Source organism: Trachypithecus francoisi, unplaced genomic scaffold (assembly GCF_009764315.1).
Source record: "Trachypithecus francoisi isolate TF-2019V2 unplaced genomic scaffold, Tfra_2.0 Lachesis_group12, whole genome shotgun sequence".
Classification (NCBI taxonomy): Eukaryota; Metazoa; Chordata; class Mammalia; order Primates; family Cercopithecidae; genus Trachypithecus; species Trachypithecus francoisi.
The window spans coordinates 97,956,198-97,982,218 of record NW_022681457.1 but is presented as its reverse complement, the minus strand read 5'-3'; the positions used below and the strand labels follow the sequence as shown (position 1 = coordinate 97,982,218).

The window sequence follows — 26,021 nt, the reverse complement described above, 5'->3', positions numbered from 1 at the left end:
ACTTGGCATAACAGTCTTGCCCAGGGCATCAGTCCAGCCCCCGTCTACCACCAGGTTATAACTGCAAAAAATAAGGCTGGGGTGCCACCTACTGGTTGAAAAATATATGAACTGCATCCAGCCAGTTGCAAGAGCAAAGAAAAAACTTCAAGCCCTCTTAATTTTTGCCACTCTCTCACAGGAACTGCCATATTATATATTAATATTTTTCTTTACACAACTTATATATTTTTTGAGATAGAGTCTCGCTGTGTCGCCCAGGTTGAAATGTAATGGCACAATCTTGGCTCACTGCAACCTCTGCCTCCCGGGTTCAAGCAATTCTTCTCCCTCAGCCTCCTCAGTAGCTGGGATTATAGGCCTGCAACACCATGCCCAGCTAATTTTTGTGTTTTTAGTAGAGAGGGGTTTCACCATGTTGGCGAGGCTGGTCTCGAACTCCTGATCTCAGGTGATCCGCCCACGTCAGCCTTCCAATGTGCTGGGCTTACAGGCATGAGTCAACGTGCCCAGCCTTGTATTTCATTTTTGAAGCAAACCGTTTTTTTTGAGACAAAGTCTCACTCTGTCACCAGGATGGAGTGCAGTGGCACAATCTCAGTTCACTGTAACCTCTGACTCCTGGGTTCAAACAATTCTCCTGCCTCAGCCTCCCAAGTAACTAGAACTACAGGCACGCACCACCATGCCCAGCTAATTTTTAAATTTTTTTGGTAGAGATGGGGTTTCACCATGTTGGCCAGGATGGTCTCAATCTCTTGACCTTGTCATCTGCCCGCCTCGGCCTCCCAAAGTGCTGGGATTACAGGCATGAGCCACTATGCCCGGCCTTGAAGTAAACTTTTAACCACTACTGTAAATAGAAAACTAGTCAACACTTGTCAAAAATAGAATAAAACCGTAAAACAAATAAAATGAATATAAAACATAATAAAGGTCTAGCTAGGAAGTGTTGCCTGTGAAAGCTTGAAGTTTGAGGCTCTGTTAAAACTGAAAATATTGGGACACAGTGGCTCACACCTGTAGTCCCAGTTACTCAGGCGTCTCACGTGGGAGGACTGCTTGAGCCCAGGAGTTTGAGTCCAGCCTGGGCCATATAGTGAGACCTCATCTTTTTAAAAAACAAACAAACCTCAGAACCAAAAACTGAAGATTAATAAAAACACCTGACTAGAGACTGAATGTCAATCCTATGTGACTGAATGTGAATTATATGCTTTGGGGAAATACTGATTATTCCAAGGGAAGGTGACATTCCCTCATTCTTCCCCAAACCCCTGGGCCCGGAAGATTGAAGAACAGTTTGGAAGTCACAAAAAGTAGAAAATAAACTCTTGTATTGTAGCACATTCCGTCACAGCCTGAGTAGGACCAGTGCTCGACTTTCTGGTGGCAGGGCCCAGAGCTCACAGACACCACTGACAGTATGGTAGGTGTTCTGCTTGGCGCCATGTCTGGCTTTTTGGCCAGAAGTCCTTTGCAGAGCTCACTGTCCCCTTGCCAGCCCACCAGCTCTCGCTGGGAGGACTTGCTCTTGGGTCTGCAGCCTGCATCAGGAGCCTCCACTTTCCCCAGTGCTGGGTTATGCATCCTGGTCTCCAGGGTCCACCTTGTTGCTATAGCTGCATGGCTTCCTGCTCCACTGACTGGTTCGAGGGTGCCAGGTACTTCTCCTGGATGCCCAGTGTGCTGAGAAAGGGTGCGTCAAGGCTGATAGCATAGGCAGAGGATGGGGAGCTGGTCTGGGCAGGATGTGACTTCTGCTGATGGCTACACTCCAACCATGTCCATCCCTCTCTTCCTCATAAATTATAGGGACCAATCAGGTATGAGAAGCCTCCAAAAACATCCAGACTCAAATGCTCCTCTAAGTGCCTCTTCCACACACTGCTGCGGATCAAAGGACTGAAGAGCGCTAACCTTCCAATGTTGTGTTATGGTACATGCTCTGGAGCCAGACCAAGCGGGTTCAAATCCTGATGATGTCTGGGTCTGGGGTCTGATGAGGAGATGGAGGTTAGCCATGGCTACGTTGGCTATGTTAGGACACCACGGCTGTTCTACTACCAATGGCTCCAAAGTAAGAAACTGAGATCCTACACCCAGCAAAACCAAGGTTTGAACTGTTCTTCCAAAACATCCCGGGAGAGGGACCTTGGGCCTGTCGCCTCACTTATAAAAGGGGTTGAAATGAAGATTAAATGACCCTGCAAATAGAGTACGTAGCCCACCAAATGATGTTCAAGTTACAGACCTTTTTCTTTTTCTTTTTTTTTTGAGATGGAGTCTCACTCTGTCACAAAGCTGGAGTGCAGTAGCGCGATCTCGGCTCATTGCAACCTCCAACTCCTGGTTCAAGCAACTCTCCTGCCTCAGCCTCCAGAGTAGCTGGGACTACAGGTACCTGCCACCACACCCAGCTAATTTTTGTATTTTTAGTAGAGATGGGGTTTCACCATGTTGGCCAGAATGGTCTCGATCTCCTGACCTCGTGATCTGCCCACCTCGGCCTCCCTAAGTGCTGGGATTACAGGCGTGAGCCACCATGCCCGGCCCTTATAGGCCTTTCTTTACTGTCTCTATGAATCCATCAACCAAAATCCATCTCACCCCTACTCAGATTGACTCTCAACTGGTGCCCCTTCCCAGTGACTTTTCCACAGCAGATACTGCCTTATTTCTGTGCAAGTTGGCCCTGAAGATCACTGAGGATCAGTGAAATCCACCTTGCTTATCTCTGACCTAATGCCCACATTCCTGAGTAGGGCATACAAAGCCTCACCTCCTACCTGCCTACCTGTCTGGCCCCACTGCTGCTCCCCTCTCCGAATCCTTGCCCTGCTCACAAGTCATGCCATCCTACTTTTTTTTTTTTTGAGATGGAGTGTCACTCTGTCACCCAGGCTGAAGTACTGTGGCGCCATCTTGGCTCACTGCAACCTCCACCTCCCGGGTTCAAGCAATTCTCCTGCCTCAGCCTCTCAAGTAGCTGGAACTACAGGCGTGCGCCACCACACCCAGCTAATTTTTGTATTTTTAAAATAGAAACATGGTTTCACCATTTGGCCAGGTGATCTGGCCTCAGGTGATCTGCCCCCACTTGGCCTCCCAAGGTGCTGGGATTACAGGCATGAGCCACCATGCCCAGCCCCTGCTTTTTGTCAAAAATAAATTTTTATACTTTAAAAAAGAGAGAGGCCGGGCGCGGTGGCTCAAGCCTGTAATCCCAGCACTTTGGGAGGCCGAGACGGGCGGATCACGAGGTCAGGAGATCGAGACCATCCTGGCTAACACGGTGAAACCCCATCTCTACTAAAAATACAAAAAACTAGCCGGGCGAGGTGGTGGCGCCTGTAGTCCCAGCTACTCGGGAGGCTGAGGCAGGAGAATGGCGTGAACCCGGGAGGCGGAGCTTGCAGTGAGCTGAGATCTGGCCACTGCACTCCAGCCTGGGTGACAGAGCGAGACTCCGTCTCAAAAAAAATAAATAAATAAAAAATAAAAAAAAAACAAAAAAAATAAAAAAGAGAGAGACAGATGGGGTCTCAACTATGTTGCCCAGTCTGGTCTCAAACTCCTGGCCTTGAGCAATCCTCCCACCTTTTAACTCCCAACGTGTTGGAATTACAGGCATGAAGCCATTACACTTGGCCCATGCCATCTTATTTGCAACCCTCAAAACCTGTCTCAACTTTGAACCTCTATGCTTTTGCATATACTGTTCTCTTTAACTTGAATTCCCTTTCCTTCTTCATTAGACTGGCTAACCTTCACCTTGAAATGATGCAACTTACGTGCCATGACTCCATAAAGCTTTCCTTACCCACCTACCCTTCAGCAGAGCTGACCGCTCCCTTCTTTGTATCAGTCCCTACTCTCTTATAGAGAGCTGCTGAATCCTTTTTTTTTTTTTTGAGACGGAGTCTTGCTCTGTCACCCAGGCTGGAGTGCAGTGGCAGTCTTGGCTCACTGCGAGTTCCGCCTCCCGGGTTCATGCCATTCTCCTGCCTCAGCCTCCTAAGTAGCTGGGACTACAGGCACCTGCCATCACACCCAGCTAATTTTTTGTATTTTTAGTTGAGACAGGGTTTCACTGTGTGAGCCAGGATGGTCTCGATCTCCTGACCTCGTGATCCACCCACCTCGGCCTCCCAAAGTGCTGGGATTACAGGTGTGAGCCACCACGCCCAGCTGAGAGCTGCTGAATCTTAAGTGGGTTAGGGTTGGGGCAGAATCTAAAATCAGCACAAATGTATATGGTTAAAAATACCCTTGAAAATTCCTCAAATTATTTGTTAAATGCAGCATACATGGTTTTGTGAATAGAATCCTTTATATATATGAATACATAAAGTAACGTACAGATGCTCCATGACTTATGATGGGGTCACATCCTGATAAACCCATCCCAAATCAAAAATATCTTAAGTCGAAAATGCATTTAATACACATAACCTACCACACATCACAGTTTAGTCTCACCTACCTTAAATATTCTTAGAACACTTATGTTAGCCTGCATTTGGGCAAAATTATCTAACACAAAGCCTGTTTTATAATAAAGTATTGAATATCTCATGTAATTTACTGAATACTGTACTGAAAGTGAAAGAATGATTGATAGGTACCAAAAGTACGATTTCTACTGAATGCATATAGCTTTCATGCTATTGTAAAGTTGAACCATCGTAAGTTGGGAACCATGTGCATGGTGTACAAAATATTACAACACTATTTAAATTGCTCCTCCCAGCCTAGGCTGCAAGGTGAAACCCCGTCTCTAATGAAAAAAAAAAAAAAAGAAAAGAAAAAAAGGCCAGGCGTGCTGGCTCACACCTGTAATCCCAGCACTTTGGGAGGCCGAGGTGTCTCAAAGAGACAGAGTCTTGCTCTGTTGCCCAGGCTGGAGTGCAGTGACACAATCTCGGCTCACTGCAAGTTCCACCTCCTGGGTTCATGCCATTCTCCTGTCTCGGCCTCCCCAGCAGCTGGGACTACAGGTTTATGCTGCCATACTCGGCTAATTTTTTGTATTTTTAGTAGAGACGGGTTTCACCTTGTTAGCCAGGATGGTCTCGATCTCCTGACCTTGTGATCCGCCCGCCTCAGCCTCCTAAAGTGCTGGGATTACAGGTGTGAGCCACCGCACTCGGCCAAAAGTCCATCTTAAATTAAAAAAAAAAAAAAAATTGCTCCTCCCCTCCTTTGCTGAGCACATGCAGTCCAATTGGCCTGCCTACATTAACTGCAGGTGTGACACAGCTCCTTAGTACCTTCACCAGGGACTGCACACTCTACTACCATTATTTGTAAGTCATTCCTGTAACCCCCACCCCATGAGCTTTGTTTCCCACAGATGGCTCCACACAGATCAGTAAGCACTGGCTGGAATTCTTTTCCCCTACACCTTAAGACTCTGAGTCCCCCTTGTCTCCAGCATGCTGCGTAGATGCTGAATCTGTGACAGCATCAGTCTAGAGGGCCTGGACTTTCCTGTCCTGCTTCACGCAGGGCCTCTGTGACCTGATGGACACCTACCCATGACCTTGGCTCCAGCCTCACTAGTCACTAACCAAGCCCCAAAGTCTGGCTCCCTCTTGGATAGCTCTGGATGTCCCATGGACCCCTGAACACAGCACATCTGCCAGCTCTTGTCCCTTTTATCCATGTGACAAACCTGCCCCCTCCTCCTTTTCCTGCCTCAGTGATTAGTAAAACCACCCATGCACTGTCTAAGCCAGAGATTGTGGGAAGCTAAATTCTATTCCAGCTATATCTACCCATTCAGTCACTGACTCCTATAGTCTATCTCTTTAGTATTTTTCCATTCCACACCTTTCTATTCTCACTACAAATTTTTCAGCCCTTCTCACCTAACAAGACTGTAAAACTCTTCTGCCCCCAATCACATCCCTTAAATGCATTTTCCACAATTGCAGGGGCTTTCCTAAAATGTACATCTGATCGTGTCACACCCTGTTCAACAGTACTGCTTGAATACTGGTTCCCACTGCCCACTCATGAACTGAAGTCCATATTCCTTAGTAGGGCACTCAGGCCCCTCCCTCAGCAGCCCTGCCTGCACCTCTGCAAAGTCCTTTCCTCTTCACATGCAACACACCAGGCAACTGGACCTCCTGCATCTCTCCCAAATGACCAATGCCCTCTCATTTCTGGACCTCTGTATTTGTTGCTCCTACTGATCAGTATTGTCCCTTGTCCTCAGTACAACCAACTCTGAAGCCAAGGGACCACCTTTGCACATGAGAGACAGTCATTAGGAAGCCCAACTGATCAATATGAATCAGTCATCCATGGCTGGGTGCGGTGGCTCACGTCTGTAATCCTAGCACTTTGGGAAGCTGAGGCGGGTGGATCACCTGAGGTCAGGAGTTCCAGATCAGCCTGGCCAACATGGTGAAACCCCGTCTCTACTAAAAATACAAAAATTAGCTGGGCACAGTGGCACATGCCTGTAACCCCAGCTACTCGGGAGGCTGAGGCAGGAGAATCGCTTGAACCTGGGAGGCAGAGGTTACAGTGAGCCAAGATTGCGACATTGTGCAATCCAGCATGGGAAATAAGAACGAAACTCCCTCACCAAAAAAAAAAAAAAAAAAAAAAGGTCACCCAGAAGGATGATGACTGCACCTCCTGTGGCCATTCCTGAGCCCCATGTCTCACCCTCTCCGCTATGGCCAGGAAGCTGGCAAGGATACGAAGAGAAATGGAAGTCGGCTCCCATTGCGGCAGACATCATGGCCTCTAGGCTTCGCTGCTCTTGGGCTCCGAAACAGTATCCATTGGCTTTATCCACAGCCTGCAGGACTCGCTGGATGCTCTCCTTGTCCTGAGCAGGGAGGAGAGAAACAGTTCTGTGAGTGAAACAGAAGTGTGTAAAACTGCTTGCAATCTCTAAATATACCTTCCTCCATCTTGCCTCTGTACATGTAGCTTTCTTGGCCTGGAGTAGTTCTACATGTCCCCAAAGGCTGGATAAATCCCATGTTTTCTGACCACCAACTCACTCAGATTAGAACAGATAAGCTCCCCTATGCACATCCATAGTCCCCTGGGTTTACACCTATTGTACATGTAATAAATGCCTATTAACTCACCTGCCTCCCCTACCTCTTAGGGCCAGATCATCTGTCGCAGTATTCCCAGTGCCTGGCACAGTACTTCTCTTAAGCAGATATCCAATAAATATGCATGTTTTAAATCTATAACTGGGACAGACGCGGTGGTTCACGCCTGTAAAGCCTAGCACTTTGGGAGGCTGAGGCAGGTGGATCACTTGAGGTCAGGAGTTTGAGACCAGCCTGGCCAACATGGTGAAACCCTGTCTGCACTAAAAATACAAAAATTAGCTGGGCATGATGACAGATGCCTGTAATCCCAGTTACTTGAGAGGCTGAGGCAGGAGAATCGGTTGAACCCAGGAGGTGGAGGTTGCAGTGAGCCAAGATCACGCCACTGCACTCCATCCTGGGCGACAGAGTGAGATTCCATCACACACACAAAAAAAACTATAACTGTTTCCTCATCCATATACAGTAATAAAAACAGTCTATATATCACATGGTGGGAAGGACAAAGCAAAATTACATATGTCTAGTCCTTAGCACAGTGCCCAGCACAGAAAGCCATAAATAAGAGATAACTGTTATGACTGATATTATAGAATTCATCTCCTCATATAAGTGTGGCATTAGAAGTGAGAAGACAAGTTAGCTCAAGTTCACCCACTGCAGAAAGGAATCTAACATGTACCTGCGTCTCCCAGGTTATCTCTGCAGGGTAAAGGTGAGAGGCACAGGGGTTGGGTACCACTTTGCAAAGTCAACAGACAGTTGCCCAGTTGAATGGGCTTAAGAGACTTGTCCCTGGTCCTGGTCAAGTTTCTTGCTGATGACTTTCTGAACTCACCCATTTTCACACTGAGGAGGGAACATGTGAAGAGAGGATACAGCAAAACAGAATAGACAGGCAAAAGTTTGGTCCACTCTCTTTACTGGAATTCTGCCCCTACAGCAGCCCCTGGTCCTAAAACTAAGATTACTCAGTGATAGTCAACCCAGCCAGGGCAAAGACCATTGTTTAAGCCCTCAAAGCATCCTGTGCTTTTGGCTTGGTGAATCCCAGGCACTGTCAGAGTCCTGTCTTAGCCCCCAGTACCTGGATGTTCAGAGGGATAAAGGAGACCAGGCTATAGTCTTCGATGAGTTGCACTAGCTTCTCATTGAGCTGGCGGTAGTGGCGGAAGAAAGGGTCAGAAGCCAGGTGGTCAAGCAGGTAGGAGAGGTCCAGAACCTCTGTGTAGTAGTCCAGGTTGAAGGCTAAAGAGAGAAAACAGTGTTCAGGAGCAACCAGTATCAGGCTAAAGACCTGAGGACGAGGTTCGTTTTTCTTTTTTTCCTTTGTGTCTTCATGCACTCAAGTATTACTTGACACAGTAAAATGAAGTTACTAAGAAAAAAAGCTTTTGGTTTTACCCTGCTGGCTGTGCTATTTACTAGCTATATAGGCAGGTACCTACTTCATAGCACTGTCGTGAAGATTAAATGCTATAAACCCCAGTGTCTGGTACAGAGAAGTGCTTGATCAACAACTGCAAACAGGCTGGGCATGGTGGCTCAGTGGCTCACACCTGTAATCCCAGCACTTTGGGAGGCCGAGGTGGGTGATGACCTGAGGTCAGGAGTTCAAGACCAGGTAATATGGTGAAACTCCATCTCTACTAAAAATACAAAATTAGCCGGACCTGGTGGCACATGCCTGTAATCCCAGCTACTCGGGAGGCTGAGGCAGGAGAATCGCTTGAATCTGGGAGGCAGAGGATGCAGTGAGCCGAGATTGCACCACTGCACTCCAGCCTGGGCAACAAGAGCGAAACTGTCTCAAAAATAAATAAATAAAGTTGCAAATAATGATATCAAACATGTACCAAGAACTGTGCATGGTTGTCCTCACCTCACAGAGCTCATAGTCAGGTCATACCCTCAGGACCTGGCATGTACACTGCAAAGACTCTGTAAATGGTTAAACTGAATAAATGCTACATTCTAGCAGGGTAGCCTCCTGGGTATATCACTTTGCTTTTCTGAGCCGGTTATTTCTTAATGTAAAATAAGGACTAGATGATGCTGAGGTCCCTGATTGGGTTTTATAAATCATTTCCCACTAAAAGAAGCAAGTCGCACCTCCCCCTAGTGGCCTGTTTCTGCCCAGAAAACTTAAGTATCTGGGCTCCTTGGCAGATCTGTCCTAAAGTGAGCTGAGGACTCTACATCACTCTATGTCCAAACTAGAAGCTAGCTGGCTCCCTGGACAAGGTCCTGACACCTCCCTTTCCCAACAACCTCCCTACTGCTCATGTGCTGGTCATTTTATCTGTCTTCTCTAGGTTCCTTTGTGGCTAGAGATGCTATTTAGGGAACAACATCCCCAGTTTAGGAGAGTACTAATTTTTTTTTGTTTTTTGAGATGGAGTCTCGCTCTGTCGCCCAGGCTGGAGTGCAGTGGCACGATCTCAGCTTACTGAAAGCTCTGCCTCCTGGGTTCACACCATTCTCCTGCCTCAGCCTCCTGAGTAGCTGGGACTACAGGCGCCCGCCACCACATCCACCACATCCAGCTACATTTTTGGTTTTTTTTTTTTTTTTGAGACAGAGTCTTGCACTGCTGCCCAGTCTGGGGTGCAGTGGCGCGATCTCGGCTCACTGCAAGCTTCACCTCCCGGGTTCACGCCATTCTCCTGCCTCAGCCTCCCGAGTAGCTGGGACTACAGGTGCCCGCCACGACGCCTGGCTAATTTTTTGTATTTTTAGTAGAGACGGGGTTTCACCGTGTTAGCCAGGATGGTCTCGATCTCCTGACCTCGTGATCTGCCTGCCTCAGCCTCTCAAAGTGCTGGGATTACAGGTGTGAGCCACCGCGCCTGGCCTAAGTTTTTTCTTTTTTTTTTTTTGAGATGGAGTTTCACTCTTGTTGCCCAGGCTGGAGTGCAATGGTGTGATCTCGGCTCACTACAACCTCTGCCTCCCAGGTTCAAGCGATTCTCCTGCCTCAGCTTCCCGAGTAGCTGAGATTACAGGCATGCGCCACCATGCCTGGCTACTTTTTTGTATTTTTAGTAGAGGTGGGGTTTCTCGATGTTGGTCAAGCTGGTCTCGAACTCCTGACCTCAGGTGATCTGCCCACCTCAGCCTCCCAAAGTGCTGGGATTACAGACGTGAGCCACCACGCCTGGTCGAGAGTACTAATTTGTCAAGAAAAGAAAACTGGCCACTGGGACTCTAGCCAACTCCCCTCATACCAGCCCACTTCAGTCTTCCCTATTTTGTCCCTGGCCTCCCACCCCTTCTCTGTCTCTCTGCCATGTGAGAATATAGCCTCCTTCTGTGAGGACAGGAGGAGGCTGTCTAGGAGCCAGGAAGCAGGCTCTCACCACATACCAGATCTGCTTGTATCTTGATCTTGGACTTACCAGCCTCCACAACTGTGAGAAATAAATATTTATTGGCTAAGCCATCTGGTCTATGGTATTTTTGTGATGGCAGCACAAACTGACTAAGACAAGGCCTTTATCCCTACTGGTGCCTCTGCATAGAACAGTCCTCCGTTGGCTGGCTCCTTCTCACCATTCACGTCTCAGCTCAGATGCCACTGCCTCAGAGCAGAAGTAAGAAACTGAGGTCCAGAGAGATGAACTGACTTACCCAGATCACACGGTGATTCAGTGGCAGAGCCAGAATTCAAACTCATGCCTGTTTTATTCCAAAGCTCACTCACCTCACTCCCAAATATTCACTGTCATATCACTTTTATTCCTTTGTAATACCTAACACCATCTGTAGCTCTCTCGTCTCCAAAATCTACACAACGGTATCTAGCACAGAGTGGCACAAAATAAACTGACAGGAGTCAGAACCTGCCTGTGGTTACTATCAGCAGACCACACAAGGCACCAGAGGCAGCTATCTTCAGCTGAGATGTCTGCTTCATTCTAGCCCAGCTGCTGCCCTGCTCTTCACCTGGAACAGAAGCTCTTACCCAGCTTCCCATAATGCTCAATGAGGTCCATCTTGGAAAGGAGGTTGATGTGGGGCAGCTCCACGTGCAGCATGGTGGCCAGGGAGGTACACAGTACTGAAATGAACTTGGCAGGGTCTGTGCAGTAGTGAGAATCCACCAGGTGGACGGCAGTCAGCTGGGAGGGAAGAGACAGGGTCAGAGTGGCCTGGAGAAACAGGAATCAGCATTCCCTCATGATAATGAGGGCTTGAGGACAGAGGGGAAGCTTTCCCCATTAGTCTCCTTCTGCCTCTGTTTCTTTCTAATAACTACCCTTGTTTCTTTCTCCCAGGAAATAGGAGGCTTTTTTTTTTTCTTACAAGCTGTCTTGCACTGAGCCTCCCAGTGGGCAAGGGGTTTAAATCCCATGGCATCTGACTCCACTCTTTCATTTACTTTTGCCCACCAATTTACAACAATCTCCATGCCACTTTCTACATTAACCCCTTCCATACTTCCGAAATCGCCAAGTTAGCTACTAACACCCATTTTACACGTGAGTAAACTGAGGTTCAGAGTGATGAACTGACTTACCAACACCACACAGCGAGTCAGTAGCAGAACCAGATTTTGAACTCATGCCACTTTTACTCCAAAGCAACTCAGCCCCTACGTCCCTGTGTGACATGGGGGTGTGGCGTCTGTCCTCCCTGTCTCAGTTACTCCATCCGCAAAATGGTCCTCCCCGCCCTAAGACTCACCCTGAGGTCCCACTGCGCCATTTGGGAGAAGATGCTGCGCAGGGCGCCGTGATGCGTGCAGAGCTCCACTTGTCCTGGGCAGTCGAAGAGGAAGTAGTGGCCGCGGAGGGGGTCGAGCTTGGCACGCAGCCAGTCCAGGTTGGCTTCCAGGTACTCCATGCAGTAGAGCAGGCCGCCGTTGGGCCCCAGGCGCAGCGCGTCCATCACGTCGCCCAGCCCCACCAGCTCGCCCACGTCCACGGCACACTCGTACGGCAGCCCCTCGTTGGCCGGGTCCAGGTTCACCACGGCCACGCGCCGGCCCAGCGCGCGCAGGAACTCACTCATGCCCAGGCAGTACGTGGTCTTCCCTGAGCCCGGCGGGCCGATCACCGCCTGCCCGAAGGCCGTGGTCGGAGCGGGCCCCGCCATGGGCCACCCACCGCCCGGAGCAGGTCAGCTCAGAGGGAAAACGGGGCGAGCAGCCGCACCGGAGACGAGACTGAGGGCGAGGGACCCAGGACGTATACCTCGTTGGCGGCCAGCGTCACTCGCCTCAGGCAGAACAGCGGGGACAGCGTCGCCCAAGCAGAGTTAACGGGCCGGTATTAACTAGACTAACTCGACTTCCGGACAGCGTCAGAAGTGGCGAGCCAAAAAGAGGAAGTCCCGCCCTCACGGCGGGGACGTAGCTCGACGCCGAGGGGCGGGCGGCGCAGCCGCGTTTTTATTGCGGGGAATGGGTCGAATGTGGGGTGTTTGCGGGAAAGTCTCTCTCGGAATTTCCCTGAACTTCCTTCAGACTCGAATTAGAAAAGAAAGGGAGCTCCAGTAGTAACCGTCTTTATTCTTCTGTGACGTCGCACACCCAAGCCACTTCCCGCGGACGCTCTGCTGCAGTCCCACCTAGTGAGGGTAGAGGCGGTGAAGGGCCCGCCCAAGGCTGGCTCTTCCAAGCACCACAAATCCTCTCCTCGTCCAGGTCCCTTTCCCCCTCTTTCTGGCCTTCGTCGGGACACCTTCAGAGTCCCCAAGGAAGGCTGTGCTGATAGCCTCACTCAATCCAGCTTTTCAAGGTTCTGCAGACGGCAAAGGGCAAGCCCAGAGACTAGGGTTAGAGACCAAAGACAATCGGTCGTTACCCCTAATATCCAAGGGGAGGGGACGGGAGGGGGCTTTTTGTAAAAATGCCCGAGGTAGAGAACCGGCAGGCAGGCAGGCTCAGAGCAAAGCACCCTGAACCAGCCACGAAGACTGCTGCTCCCAGACTCCTTTCTGCTTCAGTGGTAGATGAGGCCGGGGCAGAGGGTTCTTGTGTAGCTATGAGTGATTCTGACCAACGAAGCCCCCAACCTGGTCAATCAGGCAATGAGGGGCTGTCTGAAGCACAACTGGAACCCCTCACAAAGGCCATGTCTGTCCGAAACTTCATGCTGGTGGGTGGCTGGCGGCGGAGCAGTGACTCCATCTGGTCCTGGGGTAGAGGCTCATCATAGATGGTGGAGATGAGCCCCAGGCCATTTCTACGGGGCCTCTTCAGTTGCCCAAATGGCTGTAGCTTCTCTCCATGGTACCTGGATAAAAACGGGCCCTCAGTGAGAAGGATGCTCTCAAGTTCCAGTTACAGGGGTTGGGAGAAGACGGGGAAGTAGCTACTACATCTGGTTTGTCCAAAGACAGAGGCTTTAAATATGGGTCTTTGCTCTCCAGCCCTCTTACCTATCCATTGACAGTGCCAGCAAGAAGGGACCTCAGATAAAATTTTCATTCTGTCACTACAGACTTCCTAATAGTAACCATCAAGTCCAAACTCCTCCAACAAAGGGTATGAATGATCTTGTTAAGCCTTAGGGCTCAGTCTTTAAAAAAAAAAAAAAAAAAGATTTATTTATTTATTTATTATTTATTTATTTTTGAGACAGGGTCTCACTATGTCACCCAGGCTGGATTGTAATGGCGTGATCTCAGCTCACTGCAACCTCCACCTCCTGGGTTCAAGTGATTCTTCTGCCTCCAGAGTAGCTGGGACTACAGGCGCATGCCACTATGCCCAGCTAATTTTTTTTTTTTTATTTTTTTTTTGAAACGGAGTCTCCCTCTGTCGCTCAGGCTGGAGTACAGTGGCCAGATCTCAACTCACTGCAAGCTCCGCCTCCCGGGTTTACGCCATTCTCCTGCCTCAGCCTGCCGAGTAGCTGGGACTACAGGCGCCCGCCACCTCACCCGGCTAGTTATTTGTATTTTTTTTTTTTTTCTTTTTTGAGGCGGAGTCTCGCTCTGTCGCCCAGACTGGAGTGCAGTGGCGCAATCTCGGCTCACTGCAAGCTCCGCCTCCCGGGTTCACGCCATTCTCCTGCCTCAGCCTCCCGAGTAGCTGGGACTACAGGCGCCCGCCACCTCGCCCGGCTAGTTTTTTGTATTTTTAGTAGAGACGGGGTTTCACCATGCTAGCCAGGATGGTCTCGATCTCCTGACCTCGTGATCCGCCCGTCTCGGCCTCCCAAAGTGCTGGGATTACAGGCTTGAGCCACCGCGCCCGGCCCTTGTATTTTTTTTTAGTAGAGACGGGTTTCACCGTATTAGCCAGGATGGTCTCGATCTCCGACCTCGTGATCCGCCCGTCTCAGCCTCCCAAAGTGCTGGGATTACAGGCTTGAGCCACCGCGCCCGGGATTTTTTTTTTTTTTTTTTGCGATAGAGTCTTCATCTGTTGCCCAGGCTAGAGTGCAGTGGTGCGATCTCGGCTCACTGCAACCTCAGCCTCCTGGATTCAAGTGACTCTCCTGCCTCAGCCTCCCGAGTAGCTGGGATTACAGGTGCCCACTACCGTGCCCAGCTAATTTTTTGTATTTTTAGTAGAGACAGGATTTCACCATCTTAACCAGGCTGGTCTCAAACTCCTGATCTCATGATCCACCCGCCTCAGCATCCCGAAGTGCTGGGATTACAGGCGTGAGCCACCACACCCGGCTAATTTTTGTATTTTTAGTAGACTGGGTTTCACCATGTTGGCCAGGCTGGTCTCCAACTCCTGACCTCAAATGATCCGCCCACCTCAGCCTCCCCAAAGTGTTATGATTACAGGTGTGAGCCACCATGCCCGGGCTTTTTTTTTTTTTTTTTTTTAATTAAATAGAGACAGTCTCACATGTTGCCCAGGCTGGTTTCAAACTGGGCTCAAGGAATCCTACTACTTCAGCCTCCCAAAGTGTTAGGATTACAGGCTTGAGCCACCGCACCTGGCCCAGATTCAATTTTTCCTCTTAACTCTGTTTTGAAGTTCATCCTGCAAGAGTACTCAGCACCCATGCCAAAACCAGTGGGAAGAGGGAAACCAGGGCATAGCTGAAAGGCTTGGGCCCCCAGGGAAGTCCCTCAGCCACACTTACCCCAATCCACGCTTGCATCTGGGGTGTTGGCCATCACCATCCAGGGCCTCAGGCACCCCTGAACACCTGCTGCCCAGGCCCTGGCCCTCAGCCCAGCCCTGCCGCTCCATCACCTTCCGCCCAATGCCCTGCAGAGTGAAGGGATAAGATTCAAGAAATAGGACTCCTGCTGGGAGCAGGCTGAATGGGGATGGGAGAAGGAAAAGAGAGGGGTCCATGGGGTGGGCACAGTGCTCACTCACCTTGGTGTGGCGCTCAAAGGTGCCCACCTGGCGTTCGATCACAGAGCCATCTTCCTGCCCGTCTCGGAGTCTCTGTTCCAGACGCATTTGGAGAGAGTCTCGGGCATCCTTGTCTCCACCATCTGAGGAACCAGAGCTCAGTTTATGGAAGCGTCCCTCTCAAAGAAGGGGGAAGAATCAGGTTTCCAGGTCCCCCTCGTAAGATTGACTTATTCATTTAATGGTGTTCTGTATCTCTCTCAGAGTGCGAGCTCCCCAAAAGTAGGAACCATGGTTCTCCCCAGTCATACAGATGAGAAGACTGTGGTGCAGAAAAGTAACAGAGTCAACAAATGACAGACAGAGGATTAGAACCCAGGTCTTCTCCCTTCCCCCACTTGGCTATTTCCCCCACCCAGGTCATTTTCTCTTCTAAAATCTAAACCCTTACTAGAGCCTGAGTTCCTGACCAGCCACCTACCAGGGCCTGACCATCAGACCCAGAGCCCCTGAGGACTATCTGTCCCTCGTCCTCCTCCAAGAAAGGAAGAAGGCTCTGTCCAAAACTAGCACTTAATGTACACAACCAAAGATGTTTTAAGAGGAACGCTCTCAGTAGGCTACCCCAAGGGAATGGTTCCCTGTCTCAGCCTTTGCTAGCTCTGGAAAAGTGTCACTGCAAGGCCAGGGCACCCGTTTCACCTCCCAGTATTGCCATTCCTTGCCCAGTACCTCTGTCATAGTACACGCTCACGTCCACATCCCAGTCATCAGCTGTCTGTTCATCAAAATCTGCAGGGATAGAAAAGCATCCAACAGAGTGCAATAAGGACTTTCAGTTCTATTAAGAGGTAAACCTAGAGTTGTTTGGCTTTTTTTTTGAGACAGAGTCTCGTTCTGTCGCCAGGCTAGAGTGCAGTGGCGTGATCTTGGCTCACTGCAACCTCTGCCTCCCGGGTTCAAGCGATTCTCCTGCCTCAGCCTCCCAAGTAGCTGGGACTACAGGTGCACGCTACCACACCCAGCTAATTTTTTTATTTTTCGTAGAGACGGGGTTTCACCATGTTGGCCAGGATGGTCTCGATCTTTTGATCTTGTGATCTGCCCAACTCAGCCTCCCAAAGTGCTGGGATTACAGGCGTGAGCCACCGTGCCCAGCGGGGCATTTGTTTATTTTAGAGAAGGTCTCACTCTGTCCCCCAGGCTGGAGTAAAGTGGTGGGTTCATAGCTCACTGCAACCTTGAACTCCTGGGCTCAAGTGATCCTCCTGCCTCAGTCTCTTGAGTAGTTCGGACTATAGGCATGAGCCACTGCACCCAGTTTGTTTGTATTTTAAGATCCTTCCTCTGGGAGGGTTATTCAGAATTTGCAGGGGGCGGGGGGAGCATTTTCTCTCCATCTCACTGATCCCCACTCTTAAAAAGGATGATTGGTCTCTCATATACAATAAAGGTCAGCCTGTTCCCTAGCCTTTTGTTTGGGCTCACCACTAGGGAATCTACTGTGCAGAACAGGGAACCCCAAGAGAATGCAGCAGGGGTCACCCCTGCCTTTGCCTGGGTACCAGCATTACCTCCTTCTTCCTCCTGCCAGAACTGGGCATCGGTATAAAACACCAGGCCAGAGCCACCCTTCTCCCACTTGAGCTCAATCTCCTCCTCAAAGAGCCGTTCAGTGGTCCGCTCCTGCCCGGTCACGTCCTCATGCAGCGCTTCATGCCGTTCCCATTCCTCACCCCGGTCATCGTCCTAAAAGGCAGGGAGAGGTGATCTGCCTGAGCTTCCTGACCTCATGCCCAGAGGGAGGGAAGCTCAGGGCACAGGAGGCACGTGTGGCAAACCTCAGCCCCATTCCTTCGAATTTCTCCAAGAAGCAGCACATATTTGGCCCCCGACCAACACATGTCTCTAGCCCCTGATCATTCTCAACATAGTTTGCTCCTGTCCCCACAAGCCTCACTCACCTCTGTGCTTTTGGCCATGTCTTTCCCTGCCTGAAATACCCACTTTCCTCTCCCACACCCTTCTCTTCTCCACTTGGTTAAATCCTCCTCGTCCCTCAAGTCCTACAGCCTGCATGAAGCCCCCCGAACTTAGGCCCACAGCTCTCGCACCAGTCTCTGAACTCTCAATGCTAATCAGTACACACTGGTTAGGCCTTTTTATGTGACATCACAAAGAAAGAATGGACAAGAATGCTTATTGTCTCTGGTGTGTCAGGCCCTTCCCATAGCTTAGCTCCTTTAATCATCACAACAACCCTGTGAGATAAGTACCATTATTCCCATTCTACAGATGACAAAACCTAGGTTCGGAGGAGTAAAACGTTATTTGTTCAAAAGAGTACACTGAGGCCGGGCGCGGTGGCTCAAGCCTGTAATCCCAGCACTTTGGGAGGCCGAGACGGGCGGATCACGAGGTCAGGAGATCGAGACCATCCTGGCTAACACGGTGAAACCCCGTCTCTACTAAAAATACAAAAAAAACTAGCTGGGCGACGTGGCGGGCGCCTGTAGTCCCAGTTACTCGGGAGGCTGAGGCAGGAGAATGGCCTAAATCCGGGAGGCGGAGCTTGCAGTGAGCTGAGATCCGGTCACTGCACTCCAGCCTGGGCGACAGAGCGAGACTCCGCCTCAAAAAAAAAAAAAAAGAGTACACTGAGGGAGCAGCAGAGCCAGTAATGCAAACCCGGGTGGCCACATCCAGTTGCAGTATCTCCAGATGCTAGTTCTTTCTCTTCAGGGAGATTTTAGGCTCTTTGAGGGCAGGAAATGGGTCTTAGAATGCCTTCGGAATCCTACACTAGCCCTTGGCTTGACTGGATTTGTGGAATGACAGAATGATTCCTGGCTTGAAACCCTGCAGGCCTTCAAGTACTGAAGAAAAGTCAGGATGGGGCCAGACACAGTGGCTCACACCTGTAATTCCAGCACTTTGGGAGGCCAAGGTGGGAGGATCCCTTGAGCTCAGGGGTTCAAGACCAGTTTAGGCAACAAGACAAAACCCTATCTCTACTAAAAATACAAAAATTAGCCAAGTGTGGTGATGTGTGAGTGTAGTCCTAGCTACTGGGGAAGCTGAGGTGAGAGGATGGCTTGAGCCCAGGGAGTTGAAGGCTGCAGAGAGCCGAGATTGCACCACTGCACTCCAGCCAGGGCAACAGAACCACAGCCTGCTTCAAAAAAAAAAAAAAAAGGAAGGAAGGAAGGAAGGAGAGAGAAGAGGGGAGGGAGGGGAAGTCAGGATGGTACCACACTAAGGATGTGGTCCAGATATCTTAGCAATTTTGGCTGGGAGCTTTTTTGTCTGTTTGTTTTTTTGAGACGGAGTCTTGCTCTGTCGCCCAGGCTAGAGTGCAGTGGCCAGATCTCAGCTCACTGCAAGCTCTGCCTCCTGGGTTTATGCCATTCTCCTGCCTCAGCCTCCTGAGTAGCTGGGACTACAGACGCCCGCCACCTCGCCCGGCTAGTTTTTTGTATTTTTTAGTAGAGACGGGGTTTCACTGTGTTAGCCAGGATGGTCTCGATCTCCTGACCTCGTGATCCGCCCATCTGGGCCTCCCAAAGTGCTGGGATTACAGGCTTGAGCCACCGCACCCGGCCCACCTTACTGATTTTATGGATGTGCAACCAAGTCTGGGGAAAGGAACCAAAGAAATGTCTATGTCACTAATAAAGTGAGAGTAGAGGCTACTGTTCAATCTGCTGCCTCGAGGTCCGAAAATAGAGATGACGGCTCAGTCACATCATGACAGCACGCAGAGGTTAGGGAAGAAGCAAGAACTGGGCTCACATCCTAGCTCGACCTCTATTTCCTGAGATGATCTTAGACAAGTCACTGCACGTCTTGGGCAGCACATTTTCATGTCTGAAAATGAATTCGCCTTATCTGGTCTTTCACAGGGAAATTTTTTTTTTTTCTCAGCTCACTGCAACCCCTGCCTCCCGGGTTCAAACAATTCCATGCCCAGCTGGAAATAATTTTTAAAAGAGAAAAAATGGGCCTGGCGCAGTGGGTCATGCCTGTAATCCCAGCACTTTGGGAGGCCAAGGCAGGTGGGTCACGAGGTCAGGAGATTGAGACTCTCCTGGTTAACACGGTGAAACCCCGCCTCTACTAAAAATACAAAAACAAAAAACTAGCCGGGCTTGGTGGCACAAGCCTATAGTCCCAGCTTACTCGGGAGGCTGAGGCAGGAGAATCACTTAAACCCCAGAAGGTGGAAGTTGCAGTGAGCCTAGATCGCACCACTTCATTCCAGCCTGGGTGACACAGCGAGACTCAGTCTCAAAAAAAAAGAAAAAATGAATAAAAAGGAACCATCCTGGCTGGGCGCGGTGGCTCACACCTATAATCCCAGCACTTTGGGAGGCTGAGGCAGGCAGATCACGAGGTCAGGAGATCGAGACCATCCTGGCTAACACGGTGAAACCCCGTCTCTACTAAAAATACAAAAAATTAGCCAGGCGTGGTGGCGGACGCCTGTAGTCCCAGCTACTCGGGAGGCTGAGGCAGGAGAATGGCGTGAACCCAGGAGGCGGAGTTTGCAGTGAGCTGAGATCCCACCACTGCACTCCAGCCTGGACAACAGAGCGAGGTTCTGTCTCAAAAAAAAAAAAAAAAGAACCATCCTTATATATCCCTCCCAAGGGAGTGAAAAATAAGACCCACTTCCGAATATTCTGGTAAAAGCTCTGAACCATCTCCCTAGATAAATACAGAAACACACATGCAAATGTAGTTTTACATTCCTTCTCAGACTCCTTGGAACCCTCCTGAGGACCCCAGGGTAAGAACCCTTGTAACAGGCCAGGCGCAGTGGCTCACGCCTGTAATCCCAGCACTTTGGGAGGCCGAGGTGGGTGGATCACGAGGTCAGGAGATTGAGACCATCCTGGCTAACACGGTGAAACCCCGTCTCTACTAAAAAATACAAAAAAACTAGCCGGGCGAGGTGGCGGGCGCCTGTGGTCCCAGCTACTCAGGAGGCTTAGGCAGGAGAATGGCGTAAACCCGGGAGGCGGAGCTTGCAGTGAGCTGAGATCCGGCCACTGCACTCCAGCCTGGGCGACTGAGCGAGACTCCGTCTCAAAAAAAAAAAAAAAAAAATATTAGCCGGGCGTGGTGGCGGGCGCCTGTAGTCCCAGCTACTCGGGAGGCTGAGGCAGGAAAATGGCGTAAACCCGGGAGGCGGAGCTTGCAGTGAGCAGAGACCGCACCACGACCGCACCCTTGTAATGGACAATTGAAAAGTGGTATTATTAATGCCTTTGGCCTCTTTCAGCTGCCAGCAGAACAGGGTAGCACACTGTACTCACGTCATCTGAGTGAGACTCTTCTTCCTCTTCCTTCCTTGCTTCTTCCTCAGGCTCTCCACAGGGGCTGGCTGGTGTATCTGCCAGGCAGGTTCCCTGGGGTATTTCCTCACCCTCTGCTGTATACACAAGCTCTTCCTGCTCCACAGTCTCTGCGTCCTCATACTCAAAAGGCACATTGCCGTAGCGCCGGGAGGAACCTGTCTTGGGGAACTGGAGCTGCAGCTGGGTGATGATCCGAGGGGGTAGGCGGCAGGCCCGGATCAACTCCAGAAAAACCCGCAGGGGAGTCCCCACATTCCCATTGGGCATCAGCACTGGTGGGTTCAGCTCTGGCAGTTGCTTCAGGTCAGCCAGGGTGAAGGCTTCATTCTCAGCTTTCCGACTCTGCATTTCCTTTCGGGTCTTGAAGGGAAAGGAGCCCAAAGCTTGGGAAGGAGGGAGAATAGATCTTGAAACCCAGAAGCCTCCAGCAACACTTGAGCCAGAAATTGGCCAATGTTTAAATCTATTAGCCTTTCCCGAGTAAACAGACTTAGACAAAATAAAAATAAATACATCCAGGCTGACACAGTGGCTCACAGTTGTGATCCCAGCACTTTGGGAGGCTGAGGCAGGAGGATTGCTTGAACTCAGGATTTCAAGATCAGCCTGGGCAACATGGTGAGACCCTTATCTCTACAAAAAATAAAAAAATTAGCTGGGAGTGGTGGTGCACCCTGTGATCCCAGCTCCTTGGGAGGCTGAGGCAGGAGGACTGCTTGAGCCTGGGAAGTGAGGCTGTAGTGAGCCGAGACTGCACCACTGCACTCCATCTCGGGTGACAGAGTACCCTGTCTCAAAAATAAATAAATAATAAAATAAATCCATTAGCCTAATGCTGTTCCTCCCTCTCAAACTTCTCCAGGTCTTTTCATCTCTCCCCAAGCAGAACTGCAGAACTACCTAGTAGTTTCATGTCATTTCTCATCACCTTGGCTGGGCATACAAGTTTCTTCCAGCTCTCGCTCCTGATGACCTTATTTTTGTTTATTTTTTTTTATTTTTTTTTTTCTGAGACAGATTCTCACTCTGTCACCCAGACTGCAGTATGCAGTTGTGCGATCTCAGCTCACTACAACCTCCGCCTCCCGGGTTCAAGTGATTCTCGTGTTTCAGCCTCCCAAGTAGCTGGGATTACAGGCATGTGCCACCATGCCTGGCTGATTTTTGTATTTCTAGTACAGACAGGGTTATGCCATGTTGTCCAGGCTGGTCCTGGCCTCAAGCAATCCACCCATCTGATGACCTTTTGATTCTCAACTGTCACCAACTCCCACCTCCTGCATGTCTTCATACCATGTGCTTCAGCCACAACAAATAATTTTTCTCTTAATTTCTTTTTTTCCTCCTCCTTCTTTTTCTTTTTTTTTTTGAGATGGGGTCTCGTTCTGTCACTCAGGCTGGAGTACAGTGGCACAATCTTGACTCACTGCAACCTCCACCTTCTGGGCTCAAGCGATTCCCCCACCTCAACCTCGCAAGTAGTTGGGACTACAGGCATGCGCCACCACAACCGGTTAATTTGTATTTTTGGTAGAGATGGGGTTTCACCATGTTGCCCAGGCTGGTATTGAACTCCTGGGCTCAAGAGATCCGCCCACCTGCACCTCCCAAAGTGCTGGGATTACAGGCACGAGCCACTACAACCTGGCCCACAATGAACAATTTAGCATGCCCTGAAAGTTTCACGGACTTTCAAATCTGTGTCTTTGCAAATGCCATTTACCTTGAAACCCAGAAACACCATTCTCTCCTATTAACTCCTATTTATTTTTCAAGACCCAGATGGAAAGTCATATTTCAAGATCCGTCTAGGAAGTCAGTTTCTCCCTTCTCTGTCATCTCACAGCACTTAGTGATAAACAGTATAGGCTCTGGAACAGATGCCTAGGTTTGTTGTAGCCCTGACACTAACTAACTCTGTAACCTCAGGCAAGTCACATAACTTCGCTTCCCTCAGTTTCTTCACCTATAAAATGGGAGAAACAATAGCTCCTATCTCATAGGACTGTTGTGAGGGGTAAGAAAACAAAAGGCTTAGAACAGTGCCTACTAAATACACAGAGTGTTCAGCCAATGCTAACAATTAGAATGACATCTCTGTGGCAATTATATTTTTCCAAATCTCTTCCTTTGTGGATTCTGAGCACACACTATGTGCAACTGTTTTCTGCATACCCAGCTAGTCACACTAGGTCTAGCAATATAAGCATCTGTTGAATGTGTGAACTGGAGGGCTCTGACACTGTCCTGTTTCCCCATCAAACTGATTTCCCATAAAAGTGGGAGCTGTCCAGAGAAAAGATTGTCTCTTCATTTGCATCTTACTGAAAGGACTGGGTAGGAAGCACAGAGAGAGAGCAGGAGAGAAAGACAGTAAGAAGGTTAGAGACTGGATTTCCTTTTTTCCTTCTGTGTTAGTGCAAAATCAACGCCTTGGATAGAGAAAGGGTCTCAGAAGAGACCTAACAAAATGAAAGCTCTTCCGAATAAGCCTCTCCGGTTTATTTTTCTCCATGCATTGAACTAACTCCCTGCAAGTTGAGCCTGAAACTGTCTAGAATATGACCTAAACTCCTAGAGTCCTAACCAGATGCCTGACTTATCCTCACCACTCTTCTGACAAGGTGCCTCTGTTCCAGGCCCGTAGGCCCAGTCTACTTTCTCACTCTTACCTGATGCCTCCGTAGGTAGCCGAAGTCTGCGGATGAGACAGCGACCCGGTAGCCAAGTCCCGTGAGAATCCAGCCACCGGCGGCCCGAGTACATGCGAAGAAGCCTCTGAGCTTGAGCCAACCCCCTTACCGAGATGACGCAGCAGCAGGTGGGGGTCTGGATCGGAGTAGAGTCTCGAGTGGAGAGAGGCCGGACATCGGTGGCCGAAGTCTGGGCGAGAAGCTGGCCCCCAGCGGCTGGGTCCGTAGGAGTTAGGGCAGAGTTAGGAGCGGCCTGCGGAGGGGCCCGCTCAGGCCGATGCCGGTAGTGGAAACAGAGGAAGCCACCGCCGCGCTCTTCTCGGAACTGGCTAAAGTAGCTTCGCAAATGGGCCGAGCGCAACACGGAGGGGATACCGCTCACTACCAGGTAAACTGTCGCTTCCTCCTCCGCCTCGCCGGGCACCGCCATGTTGGATTGTCACATGATCTGCTGGAACCAAGTCTCAAGTCTCGCGAAAACACCGCGAGCAACGCTCCAGCGTCTGCGTTGCGAGATTGTGAAAATTCTAACTAGTCCGTTGGTGTTGGGGTTGTGGAATCTGGAGCCGCAAGATCTGAAGTCTTCTGTATTCCTTTCCCACAGAGGGAAGCCGGCGATGATGGAAAAACTCACCTGGAAAATGGGGTCATAGAGCTCTTTCATAAAGCTCTAATGAGTACCAAATAAGAAGCCTGCGGGAGGGGTCATTTTTGAGGTATTTAGTTGTGAATCTTGCACACCTAATCTCAACCTTCCTCAGTTCTGAACCTTTAGTCGTTCTTCCATTTATTTTTCCATTTTCCCACAAATCGGTAAGAAAAAGATAACCCAGTAGAAAAATGTGCCACAGATACTTCACAAAAGTGGAAACACGCAGGTCCAATTTACAATGAAAGTGCTATGAGTTGCTAGAGGCTTACGTTAAAGAAAAGATGCGCAACTCAGTAATAAAGGAAATGCAGCGAGACCCACTTTGCATCCACCACGTTGGCAAACTTTAAAACCTTCGAATCGATGGCAACATGGTGGAACTGGAGCTCTCATACACTGTTGTTGGAAATGTAAGTTGATACAACCACTTTGGAAAACAGTTGACTTTATCTAGTAAAAGCGAAGTTGCTACACTTCATTTGACTCAGCACTTGTAGGTAATGTTTTATTTATTTTTGAGTTGGGGTCTCTGTCGCCCAGGCTGAAGTGCTGGGACCACAGATGCACCCCACTATGCCTGGCCTTTTTTTTTTTTTTTTTTTTTCTGAGATGGAGTCTCGCTCTGTCACCCAGGCTGGAGTGCAGTGGTGCGATCTCAGCTCACTGCAAGCGCCCCCTCCCGGGTTCACGCCATTCTCCTGCTTCAGCTTCCCGAGTAGCTGGGTCTTCAGGTGCCCGCCACCACGACCGGCTAATTTTTTGTATTTTTAGTAGAGACGGGGTTTCACCGTGTTAGCCAGGATGGTCTCGATCTCCTGACCTCGTGATCCGCCTGCCTCGGCCTCCCAAAGTGCTGGAATTACAGACGTGAGCCACCTCGCCCAGCCGAATTTTTAAAACTATTTGTAGAGACGGGGTCTCACTACGTTGCCCAGGCTGGTATTGAACTCCAGTGCTCAAGCGATCCACTGGCCTCAGCTTTCCAAAGTGTTAGGATTACAGGCGTGAGCCACGGTGCCCCGCTTTTTTATTTTTTTTTGTTTTTGAGATGGAGTCTCACTCTGTCATCCAGGCTGGAGTGCAGTGGTGCAATCACGGCTCACTGCAACCTCCGCCTCCTGGGTTCAAGCAATTCTCCTGTCTCAGCCTCCCAAGTAGCTGGGACTACAGGTGCGTGCCACCACACGTGGCTAATTTTTGTATTTTTAGTAGAGACGGGGTTTCACCATATTGGTCAGGCTGGTCTCAAACTCCTAACCTAAGATGATCCACCATCCTTGGCCTCCCAAAGTGCTGGGGTTACAGATGTGAGCCACCGCACCCGGCCCTCTTTGTCCATTTTTTAAATTGGGTTATTCGATTACTATTTATTCATTGATTCATAATTCAGACAATGTCTACACATTATACTGGGTGATAGGAGGAACCTATACATTGAGAGACCTCAAACAAAAACAAAAAATAAAGGGCTGAGCGCAGGGGCTCACGCCTTGAGCCTAGGAGTTTGAGACCAGCCTGGCCAAGTTGGCAAGACCCTTGTCTAAACAGAAAAGAAGTTACTGCACATGTTTATCAGAAGGCTTATTGATAATGTTAACTTTTACCCAAGCCCTGTGATCCTGGAACACTAAAGCTTAAGAAATGCCTCCCTACTGTTTTGTGTTCTGGAACACAGCATACTGCAAATAAACATCCTTCCTCAAGTGAGTTAGATAAGACCAGTATATGCCCCTCTGGTTCACCAGTGACAAAGCCAGACACAGACTCCAAATTCCAAATCTCCTCATGAAAGCTTTGAGGAACTTCTTCTCCCCACTGATCAGTTGGAACAAACTTTGGTTAAAATTTCTCTCCTTCCCCCAGGTTCCTGAACTTTGGCTTACCCTCAGCTTGAGCCAGCACACATGTCCTCCTTAATATCCCCTCTTGAGAATAGGCTGGCTTCAGGGT

At 49.7% G+C, this 26,021-nt stretch overlaps 2 protein-coding genes across 2 annotated transcripts; both read right to left on the bottom strand.

Moving 5' to 3' along the window:
* Positions 1 to 1,317: 1,317 nt before the first annotated feature.
* GPN2 (GPN-loop GTPase 2) lies at positions 1,318 to 12,584 on the bottom strand. The gene is made up of 5 exons (XM_033227619.1): positions 11,778 to 12,584; positions 11,056 to 11,212; positions 8,179 to 8,339; positions 6,720 to 6,850; positions 1,318 to 1,689 (listed from the first exon to the last, which is right to left on the bottom strand). Exons 1-5 carry the CDS (start codon positions 12,186 to 12,188, stop codon positions 1,617 to 1,619), a joined length of 933 nt encoding a protein of 310 aa, XP_033083510.1. The 5' UTR covers positions 12,189 to 12,584; the 3' UTR covers positions 1,318 to 1,616.
* On the bottom strand, positions 12,584 to 23,887 carry GPATCH3 (G-patch domain containing 3). Its single transcript, XM_033227617.1, has 7 exons — positions 23,399 to 23,887; positions 20,685 to 21,109; positions 16,941 to 17,115; positions 16,099 to 16,158; positions 15,388 to 15,509; positions 15,146 to 15,273; positions 12,584 to 13,330 (listed from the first exon to the last, which is right to left on the bottom strand). The coding sequence occupies exons 1-7, from the start codon at positions 23,847 to 23,849 to the stop codon at positions 13,114 to 13,116; spliced, it is 1,578 nt and encodes a 525-aa protein (XP_033083508.1). The 5' UTR covers positions 23,850 to 23,887; the 3' UTR covers positions 12,584 to 13,113.
* Between the last annotated feature and the right edge of the window lie 2,134 nt (positions 23,888 to 26,021).

Bases quoted from the DNA above. Each gene is read 5' to 3' on its own strand.
- GPN2 (XM_033227619.1), bottom strand. From the start codon at position 12,188: ATGGCGGGGCCCGCTCCGACCACGGCCTTCGGGCAGGCGGTGATCGGC. The intron at 8,340-11,055 runs GTAAGAGCTTCT...TTCTCTCTTTAG, and splicing joins TGAGCATTATGGGAAGCTGG to CCTTCAACCTGGACTACTAC. The intron at 1,690-6,719 runs GTATCCTTGCCA...ACCCTTTCTCAG, and splicing joins GCCGACTTCCATTTCTCTTC to CACACTGGGCATCCAGGAGA.
- GPATCH3 (XM_033227617.1), bottom strand. From the start codon at position 23,849: ATGGCGGTGCCCGGCGAGGCGGAGGAGGAAGCGACAGTTTACCTGGTA. The intron at 21,110-23,398 runs GTAAGAGTGAGA...CTCCTTCCCAAG, and splicing joins GCTACCTACGGAGGCATCAG to CTTTGGGCTCCTTTCCCTTC. The intron at 15,274-15,387 runs GTGAGTGAGCAC...TTCACTCTGCAG, and splicing joins CCTTTGAGCGCCACACCAAG to GGCATTGGGCGGAAGGTGAT.